Consider the following 18,948-nt stretch of genomic DNA (forward strand, 5'->3'; position numbering starts at 1 on the left):
TAGGATTTCAATAAAGCCAGTGTTGCTCACTGTTAGAATTCCAGCTGTACATACAGAGTTTGTGTTTTAGGGAGCAGGACCCTTATCTGAGCCTAAAAAGTTTCCAGAGTTGCTCTCTCTCCTTTACCCATCTCAGTTTCATTAATACTCTGACAGGACTTGTTCTAAAGCCCATGGAACCTCTGGGTCACTGCTGCAGCAGAGCTGGGCTGCAGACCCAGGCAGCATCCTAACCAAAATCATGGGAAATGGGTTTTGGCAAGTGTCTGGCATTGCCATTTTGGTCTCTTGGAAGTTGATAAATTGAGCTCAGGGCTTTAGTGAAACTGCTTGAAATGATAGGATCATGGAATGGTTGGAAGGGACCTTAAAGCTCATCCAGTCCCAACCCCCTGCATGGTCAGGGACCCCTCCCACAGCCCAGGGTGCTCCAAGCCCCATCCAACCTGGGCTGAGACACTGCCAGGGATGGGGCAGCCACAGCTTCCCTGGGCAGCCTGGGACAGGGGCTCAGCACCCTCAAATTAAAGAATTTCTTCCCCATGTCCCACCTCAATCTCCCCTCTTCCAGTTTTAACCCATTTCCCTTGTCCTCTCCCTACCCCCCCATGCACAAAGCCCTCCCCCAGCTTTCTTGTAGCCCCTTCAGATATTGGGAGGTTGCTCTGAGCTCACCTGGGAGCCTCCTCTTCTCCAGGCTGAACAACCCCAATCCCTCAGCCTGGCTTCCCAGGGAGCTGCTCAGCCCTCTGAGCATTTCAGTGGCTCCTCTGGACACATTCCAGGAGCTCTGTGTCCTTCTGATGTTGGGTTCTCCAGAACTGGACACAGAACTCCAGGTGGGGTCTGAGCAGAGCAGAGTAGACGGGGAAAGGAAACTTCTCATGTCCTTGTGTCAAAAGTTTGTTTATCCACTTCTCTGAGTTTCCTCCTGCTGGGCTGTAGACAGCCCAATGGCCTGTGAGGAGGAAAAGAAAGGGATTGATTTTGCTTTGATGACTTCAGTACTAATCAGCCCCTTTCAGCTGAAACCTGTGGCTGATTTGTTCAGCTTCCCAAAGCTGCCTGTGGAGCTGACCTGGTGTGTGAGCTTTTTGCTGTGCCTTTCACTTCTCCCCCAGTTCCCTTTGGAGGGAGCTGTGACCTTGTGGTTTGTGGAGCTTCTTTTGCAATGAGAACTCTGAGCTGTGGATTTCACCAGTGTTTTGGGAACTGGAAAGATCTGCTGGGGAAAAACAGGAAAGCAAACCTAACCCGGGAAGAGTCCTCAAGGGTCAAACAGAGCATTGGCCTGCTGGGGGGACAGATCTTAGTGGGGTTTTGTGCTGGTCTGTTGAAAATTAGTGCTCTAAATGATCCTTATGTGTGCCCTGACTGTTCCTTTACCCGTTTTTCAGTTGCTGCATGTTGCATGCTCTCTGCTCTGTGGCAACACAGCAGTTTTGCATCTTGCTGCCTGTGTGACTCCCACTCCCCGCTCTGTATGATCAGGATGTACTTACTGTGCAGCCAGGAGAAGCTGGAAGAGATGCTGATGAGTTTTGCTTTTTGTTTTTTCCCCTGTCCCTTCTTCTCTTGGCAGTTTTTTATCATGCTGTTAATTATATTTCTGTTGGAGCTCACTGTTGTGATTCTGTTCTTCGTCTATACTGACAAGGTAAGTCAGAATCTTCATTTTTCTTTTCCCTTCAGTAAATTTTTCTGCCCTTTTTTTCCCCCATAAATAAATCATGAAGCAGCCAGCTTAGTATGCACACTGTGCTTCTGTCTTCCTTGAGACAACCCTGTCAGAAGGAGGTCTCTTGGAATGCATAAACAGCCTGGCAGGACTGAGCTGTCTTGCTTGCTCGTGTCTACAACTCAAGGTCACAGATACTGCCAAGTGCATCTGCCATTGAAAAAAATTTGAACACACACACACACACAAAAAAACCAACCCACCCAGCAAAAAAGAAAAGCAAATGGGCCTTACTAAGAAGATGTAGGAAGAGACACCCATCAGAATGAATAGAATTTTAAAAAATCTGTTTATTTTCGGAGCCACATTAATGCTGTTACAAAGGAAGTCTCCTCAGCACAGCCAAAAGCACAAAATTGTCTTTTCAAGTTTTTTTCTTGCAGTACATCTGTACTTGGATTCTAGTGGAAAGCTGAAGTAAATGTATAAAAGTCTCTGTCTTCTGTTTGGGGGCTCAAATTTGACTTGTGTTTGACCTTTTGTTCCTGTGCTTACTTGGTGTTTCTGTTGTAAGGGCAAGATTGCCTGTCTGCATAAAGGTCTGAATTACCTTTATCTTTTATAAAAAAAAAAAAAAAAATATTACATGACTAAGTCCAAAACAAAGGAGTAGTTGTGTGTAATCTGCCTCTCTTAGCTGAAGACTGGGGAAGCTTGAAAATAGCAGGGTAGGTGGGGAAATTTTTCCCTGAATTAAGTCACCAGGTGCGAGAGCAATAAGCATCTTCTTCTGGACTAGAAAGACAAAATAGCAATAAATAAATAAAAATTAACAACCTGAAAGATGAAAATAAAGTGATTAACAGTAGGCCTGGTTGTATTCAGGATGTTCAGCAATAACATAGATGAGCAGGGGCTAAGATTTCAACAAGACTTTCTAGAAAGGCTCTGAATTAATGAATAATATGAGTGATTGTCAGGTGCACTTGTGAAGGACTGAAAAGAGCCAGGATACAGCAGCATGCTGTACCTGAACGTGGAATTAACTTGCAAGGTAATTCAAGTAGAATAAGCAATTTAAAATTACTTGTATGCATTATTGGATTCTGAATTACTTGTGACCTCTTGGGAGAAGGATCTCCCCATGTCATTCATGACAACTTAATGAAGGCATCTACTTAGTATGCTCTGGGCCTCCAAACCCCACATACAGCACTTGGCAGCTGGAAAAATATTAGCATGTCACTGGATAAATTGAAGGACTCCCCTCACTGTGAATTGAGTATTGAATTTAGGTTACTTTATTTCACTGAAGAGTAACAGAAACAATTACAAGCACTGTAAAGGTGGCAGAGAACAGTCATGAAGAGGGATTGTGCAGGCTGCTCTGGTGGAGTCTGGGAAAGGAAAGAGATCCTCTGCTTAAGAGATCCTAAGAGAATTTATAGCAGTTTCTAAATAACAACACACTAAAACCTGTCCTGAGCTCAGAAGAATTAACTTGAAAATATTAAGTAGGTTTAAAAGAGGTTTCTTTTGAATTTCCTGTTGTTGGCTGGTCTTGAAGCTGATAGAAATGTGTAGGTATGGAGGAAAGAAAAGCACCTAATGGAACATTTTTATTCATAAAGCAATCAGCACTGCTATGTTAGCAGAGAATGCTGGTCTTCCTTCTTCAGAAGTAAAAATAATGCAAAAGTGCCAAGAAGGCTTCATTTGCTCTGTTGGTTTGCAGTGCTTTTCATTTCTTCTTAATATAGGGATCAGGAAATTTCACTTCCCTCTGAGTCATGTAATGGAGGTTGATGCAGTTGTCTTTAAGATCAAAAACTGAGTCTACAATATCTACAATTCTACAATATTCTACAGTTCTACAATATGGCTTCAGCTCAAGTGCAGTTTTCCTGACTCCAGAAATTGCTGTAATCTGTGTGTTGTGGATGACCAAATTTGAATCTCTTAACGTTCCTGTATGACTTTAAATCCATGGTTTTAGCAGCATCAAACCAGTATTTTTGTAAAGCATCCATAGAATTTGTGTGCTGGCTTTCCTGATGTGCAGAAGGGTATTGCCATACAGACTGCCATGGGAAAGGAGGTAACCCAGGAAAGTCCAGCACACTAAATCACTTAATGCAGCACCTTGGAAAATCAGGGATGGAACAGTCTGTGCTAACACTTGTACATCAGAAGGAAGTAACATAAATTTAGTGTGCAAAAGCAAAAAAGGATTCTGCAGATTAAGACTTTGATGGCTCCTGTATATTTAATTCAATTATATATTAAAAAGCATCATTTTTTTTCAGGTACCTGTTGACCATCTGGCTTTTAAGAATGCACATACATGCAAAACTATTCCCAGGATAAAAGGGGGGGGTCCATTGTTATTTCCTTTTTTTCTGGTTTGAGAACTTCCTGCCTTCCTTCTTTGTCAAGAGGAAGGACTTTGGAGTGGACACTTAGTTCCTTGCTGCAGATTCACTCAGTACATTTTCCCTGAAGCAGGGCAGGGTTATTCCTCTGTTGAGGTCCAGAGGCAGGAGCTGAGGAGCCTCTGTGGGCAGCTGGGGCCAATTCTCAGTACAGAGCTCTTGGTGTTTGGGCTGAGGGAGAGGCTGAGCTGTGTTCCCAGCAGGACTGGGGGTTGCAGTGGGTTTGCCACCAGTGAGTGGTGCCCATTTTGTGCCTTCTGCTCTGGAATGGGCACAGCAGGAAGGTGGTGCTGGGGCTGGAATCTCAGCCAGAGGGTGAGTGAGCATCCAGGTGGACACAGGGCATGGGCTCCCAAGCTGTCTGTACCCATTGCTGGGACTGCTGCTTTGGTAGCTTGGTAATTATTAGTGAAAGCAGCAAGACAAAGTTCTTTACAGCCACTCACAAATAGATTTTTGGCATAGCACTTTTGTTCTTCTGCTGGGGAAGGGTGCAGCTGGGGAAGTGGGCAGGACAGGCTGCTGGCACCCAAGGACTCATCCATTCTCATTCATCAGCTTTGGAGAAGCCCCCAGATTGCCTCTGCCCCCCATTCCTGGTGCCTTGGCACCAGACTCTCTGAGCTTTTAAGCAGCCAGCTTGCTCCCATGCCCTGGAACATCATCTTCCCTTTTCTGAGTGATCTTAGGAGATAAATGCTCCCCTGGACTTGAGAACTCTTCCTCAGAGCTGATGTTGTAAAGAGAGAGGGACTTGGAGGAAGCTCAGGAATCCAAAGGATGGGAAGGCAAAGGGGCAGAGCCCAAGCTCACCCCTTGTTCATTATCCCCTCTAAGTTGTTCACTTTACCCTTGTTCCCTCTGAATGTCCTGGCTCATTTTATTGCAAACTCTGAATCCCTGGAGTTCTGCAGAAGTGGGAGCTGAGCTATGTGGGAATAGGGTGAGGAAATACATTCCTACCTTCCTAAAAATGTAGAGCATTTTTATTTTGTCCTGGCTGTTCCCCATGCAGCAGTGTCTGGTTTGTAGGCTGTCTTCAGCTCAAAGTGGGCACCTGAAGGCAGAAATACCAGTCCAAGAGATGTGTTTTTTGGATGAACTTCATGATGATGAGAATGAAGACAGGTTGGTAACACTTGGAGCACACTGGTTTTTTTCAGGCTAAATTTATGCCCCCATTTGAAGCAGTCAAACCACCAGTGAGATTGCTGGAGTCCTGTGCTTGGCTTGAATACTCTGTTTAATGTGTTTTATTTTTATTTAATTAATACAGTGCAGTAGTGGACATTTCTGTAAGTTGGTAATTTCTGTGTTGGTGATTTCTCTGCATGTATTTATAAGAGATCCATGGAATATTGATTGGGTTCTCTATACTGTGATCCAGGGAAAGCAGCACCTGTCCTGTCAGAGGCTGGATACTCACTCCCATTTATCAACCACAGATTGGACCACGTTAGAATATAAATGATGCTACTCAAATGCATGGGCTTGGACCAGTCCTGGCTTGTAAAGAACTGCTAGAACAAATTCTAACTCTAAATCCTTCTGATTTAGCATTTGTATTTATTTTTACCGTGATGATTCTCCTGAAGGCACAGGGAGAAAAAGTCCTCATTATTTTTGCAGCTGTGATACATGGGGGGTTTTTTTCACTAGTATTGTTTTTTCACGTCTGTGTTTTTTTCTGATTTATGGGCATAATTATTTTAATTCCCACAAACAGAACAACATTAACTAAACCATCATGATGTGCTTTTTTTCTTCTTGAAGTATCAAACTGAGCAACCTAAGGCAGTTTAAGGAAAAAAAGCCCTGTAGGATCACTGACTATGGTATTTGATTATGTGAGCAGTTACTGCTATTGACAACTCCAGAGTGAAGACCAGAATTTTCTATAAAGGTTATTAACTCACTTAGGGGCCCTGTGAAAATTACAGCCTTAATTCCATGCCTGCACAGCTCTGTTGCAAATGGTCCACAGAGTGGTAGAGAACTGGGGAAAAGAAGAAAAAAAAAAAAAAAAAAGGCTACTTCTGTTTTTCATGAGATGAGTGGAAATCCTCTTGCTTTTTCTTTCACAGTCATTTATAATGAGTTCCTCCACAGCTTTTCCTGCTCACTTAAAAAAAGATGGGCTTCAGATTGAGGCATTTCCTGCTTTGTTTCTCAAAACATTTTACAAATTATTGTAATTACTGACTGAGATTTTCCCTGGTCCTTTCCAGCTATAGAATCACAGAATCACAGAATCATAGAATGGGCTGGGTTGGAAGGGACCTCAGAGATCACCAAGTCCAACCCTTGCTCCACTCCCCCCGTGGTTCCCAGCCCATGGCACTGAGTGCCACATCCAGGCTCTTTTGAAATATCTCCAGGGATGGAGAATCCACCCCTTCCCTGGGCAGCCCATTCCAATGCCTGAGCACCCTCTCCAGAAAGAAATTCTTTCTCATGTCCAACCTAAACCTCCCCTGGCACAACTTGAGACCTCTTGTGCCCTCTTGTCTTGCTGAGAGTTGCCTGGGAGCAGAGCCCAACCCCCCCCTGGCTCCAACCTCCTTTCAGGGAGTTGGAGAGAGTGATGAGGTCTCCCCTGAGCCTCCTCTTCTCCAGCCTCAACACCCCCAGCTCCCTCAGCCCTTCCTCACAGGACTTGTGCTGGATCCCTTCCCAGCCTCCTTGCTCTTCTCTGGACCTGCTCCAGCACCTCAATCTCCTTCCTGAGCTGAGGGGCCCAGAACTGGACACAGGACTCAAGCTGTGGCCTCCCCAGGGCTGAGCACAGGGGCAGAATCCCTTCCCTGGACCTGCTGGCTTACCCTCAGGAGCAGTTGCTCACAGAAATGATGTGAGGATGGAAAGGGCTCACCACCAAACTGAAGGAACTGTTCATAGGGAAAATTGGGTGCAAACCTCCTGCAGAAACTGGTGTTCTCCTTCAGCTTTTGTCCAGAAAGGTGACAGCTCCCTATGTTTTGGCAGAGCTCAGTGGTGTTCCAAGCAGCCTGGCACGCAGGGCTGTCCAAGGCACACCCAGAGGAGGTGTTAAATCTTTTAAAAACTGGAGGAATGGAGGCTAAAGTGAAAGAACCACATCATTCAAATTGTTATGCAGCTTACAGATGGTCTTGTGTTACTGGGAAACTACAGGATGTGGAAAAGCTGTGCAGCTACCAGGGGGGTCACTGCATCACTCACATGCTGTAAAACTCCTTATTGCTGGAACTTGGGAGTGGTGGTGGAAGTACTGGGTGTCTGTATCCTCCTTAGCCCCAGGAAACATGGACTGAGAGAGGGCTGGGAGAATTCCAGAGCAAAATTTGTGTGGATAGGAGTGGTTTAGTTTTTACCAGAGCTGCTGGTGTGGTTCAGCTCTCCAGCAGGGCTGAAGTTGGGTTCTGCACAAGTGCTGGAAGGGGTAAAAGCTGCTTCTCAGGTAAGCAGGAGTAGCCTTGCAGCTGGGTTTGGAGGAATCCACAGACTGTCACCTGGATCCCAGTGCCCTGGGATTACTGCTCTGGGAGGGGGAGGCCTTACCCCTGGTTAACTGGTTTATTTCTTGAATGTGACATAAACAGCAATATACAGTCAGGAGGGGCAGAAGTGTCTTTGGGGTTCATTATAGTTGGTGTGAGAAGCTTAACTTTAACTACTTTTATTAGCATTTCAGTACCAGTGTCACACAATAGGGAGCTGCAGAGATTTCATCACAAGGATTTAATTATAACCAATTTTTTTTATTAGTCTGTTGAGCAAAGCATTGAAGCACATGTGCAAGTCTGTCCCTGTTCAGCAGATAACAGAAGTGTATTCTTAAATCCATGTGCCTGGCTTAACCATACACTGAAGTCTACCAAAGGCGAAATGCACCTTTTGTGTATTTTCTTTAAATATTCCTAGGGAAATACCAACAGCAGTGAAAAAATTTGGAGGTTGTAAAGATGAATCACGTCTTTCACTCCATAGGGAATTTAGTGAAAACTACTTAATGATGGCTTTGAAATATTTCTCTTTATTTTTTTCTGTTTGCTCTGAACAGGTTTCCATTTACTATCTTGAACTCCAGCAAATCATGTTAACATTTTTTTAGCCAGGAGGAGGTGAGGGGAATGAAATTTATTTGCCTGTGGGGCTGCAAAAAGTAAACACAGCCAAGAAAATCCTGACAGTTTCCCTAATTTGTTTGCCAAAGGAGGATTTCATTGCCAGTGCACCTCCAAAGTGCTGTTCCCAGGCTTGCTGGAGGATAGCAGTGGTGTGGAACAGAATCCATGCTCAGGACCAGGTGTTACAGGAGCTGTAACTGCAGATAAAATGCATTATGTGCCCCCTGGGAACTCCTGATCAGGGGCTGATCAAGGCTTAGGAGATTCCTTGAATAAAATGTGAGGATGGGGGTGGGTGCTGGGGAAGGAAAATCAGAGTTCCTGCAGTGAAGCTCCATGCCTGACACAAACACTCCCTGTAAAGATGAGGGAAGGCAGCAGCCTGGCAGCTCCTCACCCCAGGGCCCTCCCTGCTTTGTCTGAGTTCAGAAATGAAGATGGGTGTTGGTGCCACATCTTAGGCAGGAGGGAGGTTTATTCACATGGCACCAAGTACCAGAGTCTGCATGTTGTCCTGGTGCACAGTTTGGAATAGTTCTTCCCATGGGGAAATCCAGTCCCTGCCTCCAGCCTGGCAGACTGAGAGATGGGTTCCTAGAGCTGCCCAGAGCTGCTGGTACCATTATGCCTGGCTCCAAGCCAGCCAGCTCTCTCTTTTATTTTCCTGACATGCCTAAATTCATCTCAGGGCCTCCTGGCACACATGTGGCAATGGGTCAGGCAGGCTACAGCAGGAGGAGATGTAGCTGGGCTGCCTTCTCCTTGCTTTGCAATCCCTAACTGGGGGTTTCTGCAGAATCCCAGGAGCACATCAGGATGTGGCTGGGTGGTGGGAGCACTCTCAGTGGGATTTGTTTCCTGTGCCTCCAGTTTCAGGTTTCACAGGAGGTACCATACAAGGGGTCTTCAGGCAGCCCTCTGAAGGAAACTGAAGAACACAGTGATGGGGGTTACTAAATACACTGCACAGCTACATTGCCCCTGTGCTCAGCCCTGGGGAGGCCACAGCTTGAGTCCTGTGTCCAGTTCTGGGCCCCTCAGCTCAGGAAGGAGATTGAGGTGCTGGAGCAGGTCCAGAGAAGAGCAAGGAGGCTGGGAAGGGATCCAGCACAAGTCCTGGGAGGAAGGGCTGAGGGAGCTGGGGGTGTTGAGGCTGGAGAAGAGGAGGCTCAGGGGAGACCTCATCACTCTCTCCAACTCCCTGAAAGGAGGTTGGAGCCAGGGGGGGGTTGGGCAGGTATCAGTGGGACAAGAGGGCATGGACTAAAGAATTTTTTCCTTCAGCTCTGCCAGGGGAGGTTTAGGTTGGATATTAGGAAAGGATTCTTTGCAGAGAGGGTGCTCAGCCATTGGAATGGGCTGCCCAGGGAAGGGGTGGATTCTCCATCCCTGGAGATATTTCAAAAGAGCCTGGATGTGGCACTCAGTGCCATGGGCTGGGAACCACGGGGGGAGTGGAGCAAGGGTTGGACTTGATGATCCCTGAGGTCCCTTCCAACCCAGCCCATTCTATGATTCTAGGGTTTTTGTCCTGGCATCTTAAAGCATTTTACCAGGGATAAACTGATCAGCTTTGCTTTTCCTGGCTGGGAGAAGAGATGGTGAAGGGTAATTCCTGATGGAGCAGTGTCTGCTGGGAAGCACTTCATGCTCTCATGTCTGAAGGAAGGAATCTTGCTATTCCAGAACACAAGGTTTCTGTCACTCCTTTGTGGCCAAATAAGAAGCATTTTCAGCACCCAGATGGATCAGGGACCAAGTGCATGTGCTGAGAGCTCAGGTGAGCTCTGTCTACCCCTGAGCAGCACCAGTTTGTACCCTGATCAGCACCAGTTTGTACCCTTGATCAGCACCAGTTTGTACCTCTGATCAGCACCAGTTTGTACCCTGATCAACACCAGTTTGTACCCTGATCAGCACCAGTTTGTACCCTTGATCAGCACCAGTTTGTACCCTGATCAACACTAGTTTGTATTCCCATCAACACCATTTTGTATCCCTGATCAGCACCAGTTTGTACCCCCATCAGCACCACTTTCAGCTGTGATTGCCCTTTAGTTTTGCCTCTCTGTGAACTGCTGGTGCATGGGTTACAAAATTTTATTTGAGGAGGAGAAGAAGAGCAGGAAGGGAAAAGAATACTTTAGAAAGGTGCTGAAATAACTAAGGAAGCTTGGGACTCTTAAATACAGGCAACATGTATGCAAAGAAATGGCTGAGGTAGGATATTGGAAAAGACAGCACATTCTTTATTCAGTCTGGGAACATTCTTGATGTGTCACAATGTATTTCAGAAAACATTAGAAAGTGACAGGAAACCAAACATTTAACATTTTTCCATGTACAAAAAGACAAGGGCAGATAACTTTTTGTGTTATCAGACTCTAAGCAGGCCAATAGCATCCAGACCTTGCCTTATGTTTTTGTCAGCTGCAATTAAGGACTAATGTGGGTAGAACACTTTATTAGGTATAACCTCCAGCTTGCAGCTCCCTTTCTTTAACTCAGCAATGGGTATACACAAAATTACTCCTAGTTGGAAACAGGAAAGATGGATTTGTTCATCAGCATCTCCAAACTAAGACATTCTGAGTTGTTTTAGGGTGGGGTGTGTAGCTTCTCCTTGGAAATGTTGCTGTGCTGCCAGATGATGTGATCCTCCTGGCTGAGAATTTCCTGGTGAGTCCTTGCTGTGAAGTTCAGGTGTAGGAGGGAGGTTCAGGGACTGTTCCAGACACCACCTGCTGTAACTTTTGAAATATATTCCCAAATTTACATAACCAATTTAATCAGTGGTGATTTACTATCGGTGCTAATAAACCAGCAACCAGGTACATCAGTCATAAGGACTAATCTTTAATGAGGATTAATTATTTTTAATAGTTTGGGATCTTGGACTCCCTGAATAGTTGGAAATGACTGAGCTGGAAAAGCAGATGTTGTGTAAAGAAAGATACCTTAACAGAAAGCAGAGAAAACCTTTATTTTACAATTTGAGTTCAGACATTTCCTGCTTGAAACTCCCAGTGCCTCTGGGGAGGTGGATGCTGGCAGTGTAACACGTGCCAGCATCAGCCATGAAGGTCTGGACAAAGAGTGTTTGAACCAATTTAATTCACTTTGTTGGAGTGCAGTTATTTTGCAGCCCCTCTTCTGTTTCTGTAAATTGAAAATTGAAGGGCAGATCCTTGAGAATGGGAAATTCTTGTGTAGGTTCAGTTCTTGCCGAGACCCCTTCATCTACTTCCATTTTCCCTCTTGCTACTGACTCTCTTTGATACCCTTTCTTAAGGAGGTTTTTCTGCAGCAGATGATTGAATTATTATAGAGCAATATGTGCTTTGATTTGCTTGCCTGCCACGTTTTGCATTTTGCTGCCACAAGCCAAGGATTTTGTTGCTCTGCCTGATGTTTGTTGCCCTCTCCCCTTGCTACTCTGAACCATGGGCAAGTAGAAAAATAGGTGGCATCATCTTCAGCTGGGTGATGGTGCTGCCTCTGGTGCCAAAGTCCTGACCTCAGCATTTAGGAGACCTTTTCAGAGTTTGCCTTGAAGGGCACATTGAAGCCCAACTTGAATTGCATGTTACAAATTTGTATATTATGTAAATGAAGCAAAATAGAAGAGATTCAGAAGGGCATCTGAAGGTGTTAACGACACAACTGAAAAGTCTTTCCCTATGGAATAATGGAAGTGGAAAGTCATGAATAAGAGAAAAAAATTAATTCAAAACTAGGTGTTAGATTTAGTTTTTTAGACAGCTTTCTCAAAAAAACCAAAACCCCTAAATGTCTATTCCTAGACATGTTTTTTTTTTTTTTGACATTTAGTTTTTCTTTTGAAAATCCAGGACCAAAGGAGTTGCAATAAGATTGGAATGAATGGAAGTCATTGAAGGGATATTTAAAATCTGTGAAGAGAATCAACATTATTCTCTGTTCAAGACACTGATACACAAGAGCATCCTGCAGATTCCTTTCAGGTCCTTCTCTTTCCCAGGGCACAGGGAGTGCATTGTGGTTGGCAGAAAAGCAGCTGAGTTTGTTCAAACAAAAAAGCAATGGGTTTTTTTCAAGGTCAGGTGGCTTGGGGAAAAAAGGGAGTGATTTTCTTTTGGGGACTGTGAAGAAAGCAGGAGGAGGATGTGTTTCATACCTTGAAGTGGGCTGAGATCAGAGGGGTATTTACTGAATGTCCCCTCTGCCACCTCCACTGCTGGTGGCTGTCCAGTCTCCTGCTGTGGCTTCCCATGGGTACCCAGCTTGTGCTGCCTGTGACACTGATTTATGTTGAAATGGGAGATGCAGCTCTTCCATAATGACTGTTTTAATTACAGAAGAGGATTGCTTCTCTGATTGCCTGTGATAACTTTTTCAGCTCTCTTCATGTGCCAGCTTCCCTGTCAGATGATCAGACAACAGATGACTTGGGCACTGGAGTGGCTCTGCTGCTGGATGTCACAGTTTTGCCACATCTATTTTAAGCTGTTAAAATGTACATTATGTACATTATACAGTCATGGGTACAATATCAGGTTTGCATCATTGTATGGATCCTTGTGGATGTGTGACCTGGGTATGGAATACACAAGTTACCACTTCCTGGCCCTGGGGAAGCCAGGGGGAGCTGAGTGTTGTCCTGCATGGAGCCAAGCTGTTACCCTTAATTTTAGGATTTTTGAGATCTCCTGCCCATTTCCCCATGGATGCTCACCTGGGTGTAGTGCTGTAGTAGATTCCACTGCATGGCAGCTGCTCTCTTGCTTGTGTTCAGTTGGCCTGAGTTTCCTTCTCTTGCATCTGTTAATCTTGCAGTGCAGAATGGGTGAGTTCCTGCTGCTGCCTGCGAAGAAATTGGCTTAAAAATCAAGCATTTCAAAGAGAAATTAAATTAATGAAATCTAGATTCCCATGAATATTTTTTCCCCTCATTTCTACTGTGGTAACTTCACCATCTGTCTTCTCCATGACTGCCCAGCACCCTTCCTATGATACAGAATCCCAGAATTATCCAGGTTAGAAAGGACTTCTTGCCATGATGATGTCCAACCATCTCCTCAATGAGGAGCAGCCAGGGCAGGCTGCCCAGGACTCTGTCCACCTGGGTTCTGAATAAATCCACAGATGCAGACTCCTCAGTCTCTCTGGGCAATGTGTGTTTGACCACCCTCACCATAAAAATGTTTTTTATTGTGTTCAGATTCTGTGTCCTGCTTTTAATTTGTGCCCAGGCAATGCCTGGTGATCTCAGGCCCAGGAGAGAAATCGTTGAGGTGCTAAAGGCCCAAGACTGATTTTTCCTCCCATCAGTTATTTAAACACAGTGATAAGAACCCCTCTGGAGCATCTTTTCTCTGAGGCTGAGGAGTCCCATCTCTCTTGGTATGAAAGTTGGTCCAACCAAATCCCCTTTTTAGCCCAGGGCAGGACTCCCTGCAGTCAGTCCTTGCCTTTCTTGGGCTGAGCAGCCCAGATTTGGACACACACAAGTAGTTTGTAGAAGGATCACATCCAGGGACACACCAGCAGTGCTCCTCCTAACACAGCTGAGGATACCACTTGGCCTTCTCTGCTAAAAAAAAAAAAATTCACTTCTGGCTCATGGTGAACTTCATGGTCACCAAGACTCCAGGGTGCTTCCCTGCAGAGCTCCAGGTTTCAAAAGCCACAGCAGATGCAAAGTAACTGCCCTGGTGGAATGGGTTGGGGTGGGAGGGACCCTGAAGATCATCAAGTTCCCAGCCCTTGTCCATGGGCAGGGACAGTTCCCACCGGCTCAAAGCCCTTTCCCACCTGGCCTTGACAACTTCCAGGAAGGGAGCATCCTCAACTTTTGGGGCACCCTGTCTCCCCTCACCTGCAGAGCTGGTTACCATGTTGTGGAAAGCTGTCAGCTCATTGAAGCATCTTTTCCCTTTCTGGCTACTCCAAATCATCTTCTTGTCCTGCACATGTTTGGAAATGGTTTCCAGGAGCAGTTTTTCCTCCCAGGGACTGCCTGCCCATGCTGAGGGGTTTGCTCTCCCCCACTGCTCAGGGGCTTCTCACCATCCTCTGGTGGGACTGAGTCCTCTCTTGTCTTGCTTGGTTTTGCTATTTCTGATCACTGTGCTGGCAAAAAAACCCAGCCCAGGTGCTGCCTGGCCTGAAAGATACAAACCATGTAAATATGGAATGAAATGTGTACCTGTTCCACTCCAGTTTCAGTGGGGGGTTTCTCATCCTGGGTATTGGTTTGGGGGATCTGCTGCAGGTTCTTCAGAAATAACAGCAATTGGGTCTATCTCAAATCTGTGTCTGCCAGGCTTTTGGTGGTTTTTTTGCTTTATAATGATTTGTTGAAAGCATGTAATGGGAGTAACTTCCCAAAGGCAAAATCCTCCCACTGGTACATGCCATGGGTTTGCAGAGATCTAAAAAAAGGAGAATATTGGAGTTAATGGTGAATATGTGAGTTAAAGGTTTTTCTCAGTGATACTTATTGGAATGAGTGCTTTTCCAACTATTGGTTGAAATAACATTTTTGAATGCTTATTTTGGATTCCTGGAATGTGCTTGGTATCAAACTGCTAAGGGGGAAGCAATGAGAGACCTCATTCCACATGGAGCTGTTCTTTTGAGGATTTAATGTTACTTTTCCACGTGCTTGTTTATTGGCTATTGGTTATGATTATGGCTTTGCATTCATCCTGTAAGGCTCAGCTCGTGCTGTGCGTGGTAAAATGGAGACTCTGACTTTTTGCTTCCATGTTTGGGGGGGACCACGAAGATTCCATAGGAGCCAGATTCTGGATTCCTCAAGTTCTGATCCAGAGGCAGCTCCTAGCACACTCCTGAGACACCACAGAGCCCTCAGCATCCCTGTGGAGCTCTCTGAGGAGATGTGAAAGGCAAAAAGCATCTCTGCTGCTCCATCCCCCCATTGCAGAGCTGGAGCTGGGATTGCTGTGTCCCTGGGACAGCTGGGTGTCCCTGTGAAGCTGGGATGGAGCCTGTGGCATCTCCTGGGGTGGATTTGTCTGGATGTGGTCCCTGCCACATCCTGGTCAGGGGGTGATGCTGGGAGGCAGGTTTAGAGGGGGAGAAATGAGCCCCATCTGTGTGCTCCCTTGAAACAATTCCAATGTGAAAGAGCAGGACAATATTTTTCATGTGTTTCACAGAGTGTTTTCTGGTCTCATGCCATGGAGTTACAGCCTGTAAGGGTCACCCAGTAACAGCTTTCCTGCTCTTGGCTTTTATGTTTGAAGTTGATACAGCTCATTAATCTCCTCTTTATTTTCTTTAATAGCATAATAAATTCAAGGACTCCACTGTCACTCTTTTTCAAGTTTTTGCCATCTGGACCTTTCTGGAGGAGATTAGTTTATCAGAGCTGGGTTAAAAATTCCTGCTCTGTATAGATTTTTGTGAAAAGTGACACTTTCGGGGACTGAGGGCATAAAATCCTTTGAAGTGTCTTTTTTTAGTCACACAATTGTTCTTTTTCTCCTCAGACTGTTTGCCTTGTTCAGCTCAACAATATCAGTTTAAATAACATGAAGGAAGGGGATGGAGTTCCTGATCTCTGAAAGTTTGCAATATTCTGGTTATTCCAACCTTCCAAGATGTCTCCACCTCACTTCCCCTCCTGCCCTTGAAACAATTGGTCAGTGGGAATTTTGGGTTGCATGCAGCCAGGTTGTGTTCTGGGTGAGCAGAGCTATTGGAGCTCAGCAGGCAAGAATTTGGCACTTTGCAGAGGTTCTTATGCAGTTTCTAAGTGCTCTTTAAGTGGTGGTGGTGGAATCTGATAAGGAGAAAAATTAATGCTAAAAGAATAAATAAAATAAAAATAAATAAATATATAAAAATAAATAAATATATTTAATGAATATATAAATAAATTTATTTATTTAATATATTCATTATTTCTTCTATTAATATATTAACGTATTAATATTAATTTATTTATTAATTATTATTTATTTAATATATAAATAAATGTATTTATAAATATATATAAATAAAAATAAAAATAAATAAGGAAATAAATAAAAATAAATAGAAATGAGATTTAAGACAGTTGACTACATCCTGCACTATAAGAACTTGCTTTGGGTGTCTTTCCCTTGCTCACCCAATCTGAGATGATTTAGAATGGATCCAAAGAGTCTTTTATCTCAGCAGATTTTTAGGAAAGTGAGTGGGGAATGAAAGGTGAAGTGCATTTTATAAAGTGGGAAATGAGGTCCTTCCACCCTCTAACTCACAGAAAAAGTTGGGGAATATTCCTTGCTTTCTGGATGGACCAATATCCCTCCCCAGGTCTGGGCTACCTCAGAACATACAGGAGGGGCTGTGGAATTTGGAAGTGTGGCTGGGTGGATTTTTCCTGAATATAAAGCTATTTTCCTCCTTCCTGGGCCCAGATCTCTTTGTTCCTCTTTCTCCACCTCGACTTTAGGGCCAGTTCCCCACTCAGGTTCCTCCTGTGTCCTGTCTGGGCTGCAGCTGGGAGATGCTGATGAAAGAATTGAGGGAGGGGCTGTGACCTGGTTGCTCCTCAAAGCTGGGACTGTTGTTTATTATTACTGTTTATTTATTGCTAAACATGACACAACATTTCTGCAGCAAATGGATGCTCCTGGCAGCTCTGGCTGTCCCTGTGTCCCAACCAGTGCAGTCAGTCCAGCTGTGAGGGCAAATGAATGTGTCAGGGTTTAACACTGTCCTGGCAATTAAACCCAATAACAGCTGCTCTCTCTCTATGAATCCCCCTCCCCTCCCTGATAAAGAAAGGAGAGAGAATAAGGGAGAGAGACTGATGGGTTGGAAACTGAACTACACAGCTTTAATGAAACAGGAATGAGAAATAGGAAAAATGACTAAATCTATCCAAATCTACAGGAAAATTGATGCCAGGTTCCTCCCCCTCTCCCCCAATAACTCTCCCATCCCCACTGAGGCTGCAGGGCAGCCCTGGGACAGTCCAGGCTGGAATCCTGGGGTCAGCAGCAGTTGGGAGCTGGAGGCAGGAACACAGAGATTCAGGCTGGGATGGATCAGGAGCAGAGGCAGAGGAAGGGATGGAATCCTCCCAGGATGCTGAAGCAACCAGGGAAGGGGTGAAGAAAGGGAAGCAGGAAAGGCAGGAAGGGCAGGAAGCTGGAAGCTGGCTTGACCCTGGTGATGCCTGCAATTTCTCCTGAGGATGAGGTGTATGGGATGGAATCCTCTGTTTGGTCAGTTCTGGCATCTCTCTTGTCCCTTCCTCCCCAAAGGAGGCTGCAGGTGGGACCTCTTTATTCCTCCTGGAGGGTAAAATGTTCCTCAGAGCTGAGCAGTGTCCTTGGCTCTGCACACCAGGCTCTGGCTGGAACTATAACCATGGAGTGGGATCAGTCCTAGAAGCAGACACTGTCTGAGAAACTTGCTGTGAATTTCAGCAGTGCAGCTGCTTACAAGAGACTGAGCTGAGAGCAAAAGGACAAGACAGAAAATCCCCTTTATCCTGGCCCCAACCAGGACTGAATGCAATTAAAAGCTGGCTCCCAGGGATGGGAGTGATGGGGAAGATTCTTTATTTATTTTCCACTAGTCCTTGCTCCTGAAGCCTGTAACCCTGGCAGCAAGAAATCCTTGTTTTGCTTTTCAGTCAAATGATTTACACAAACTTAGAAATTCATGGGCACTGAGTACTGCAATTAATTGTGTTAAAATCTCTTTATATATTTTGTTTGGTAGGAGGAAGGAAGGAGAAGCTTATCACAACTACAAGTCTGGAGCCACAAATGCTGCACAGCTTTCACTTGGAATTCCAAATTGATTTGTAAAGAATCCGAAATCCCCTCTTTTTTTTGTTTTAGATATGGTAAGAATGAGAAATTATGAAGACAGTAATGGGAAGCAGTGTTAACATCAGAATCCCTGCACTGAATTGACCTGGAGAAACCACATTATTAGCTTTTTATATTACTAGTCTGACAACTTCATAATGGCATTCATTGTAATAGAATGAAAGTGGCAGTGCCAGAACTTTATAATCCCAGCTCATACATGGTGGCATAAACACTGTCTGAAAATGTTGTTTGTTTGTTTGTTTTTTAAAACAGTCCAGGCTTTGAACCTTGCCAGTTTTTCCCCATTAATTTTTCATTTTCACATATTAAGCAGGCAATCCTATTGCAGAGGAGTTGGATGTAAAACTGAATGCACTGGGTGTGCACTTTGTTCCTCATCATGGCCCAGCCAGGTGCATGGAAATGTTTCAGCATCACCCCCATCAACTTCCCAGTGGTATTTGGGACCATTTGAGAGGTGCTTACTTTGCTTTTCATTTAGATCTAAAAAAGGCAGTAGCAGGTTTATTTAAAATGCATTACATCTGGCTTTTTAAAGAAAGTCACAGAAATGCCCACACAGCCCAAAGGGATGGGAGTAGTTGTTCTGAGCCAAGTGAAATGTGTCTTAGCAGTGAGGTAGTCATTAAATAAATTCTCTTTTGGGTGAGCTTAGAAATAACCTCTCTGAAGTCACAGAGCTTCTAGCAGACAGAGCACCCGTTTTCTCTTTTCTATTAAAGTTGCACAAAATATTCCTAATTTTTAATTAATTCTTCAATTTTTTTCAGTTGTAATTCTCTTTCATACCCCTCTTTTCATACCCCTTCCCATTGCTGGGGTGCAAAAGGTGAGAAGATGCAGAGACTTCTGCTTGTGCATCACCTGCCTTTCCCTTTCCCCACTGC

General features: G+C 44.8%; 1 protein-coding gene across 4 annotated transcripts in view; it reads left to right on the top strand.

Annotated features, from left to right (window-relative positions):
* TSPAN4 (tetraspanin 4) overlaps positions 1–18,948 on the top strand; it is a 405,186-nt gene that overhangs the window by 358,641 nt on the left and 27,597 nt on the right. For 3 of the 4 annotated variants that reach the window (XM_071761611.1, XM_071761610.1, XM_071761609.1), the window contains one exon: positions 1,583–1,657. The exons of the other annotated variant lie outside the window; for it this stretch is intronic. In XM_071761611.1, the coding sequence (XP_071617712.1) occupies positions 1,583–1,657 (75 nt within the window). The remainder of the gene's footprint in view (positions 1–1,582; positions 1,658–18,948) is intronic. 4 annotated transcript variants of the gene reach the window in all.

The sequence above is a fragment of the Heliangelus exortis genome, chromosome 18, assembly GCF_036169615.1.
Source record: "Heliangelus exortis chromosome 18, bHelExo1.hap1, whole genome shotgun sequence".
Lineage (NCBI taxonomy): Eukaryota > Metazoa > Chordata > Aves > Apodiformes > Trochilidae > Heliangelus > Heliangelus exortis.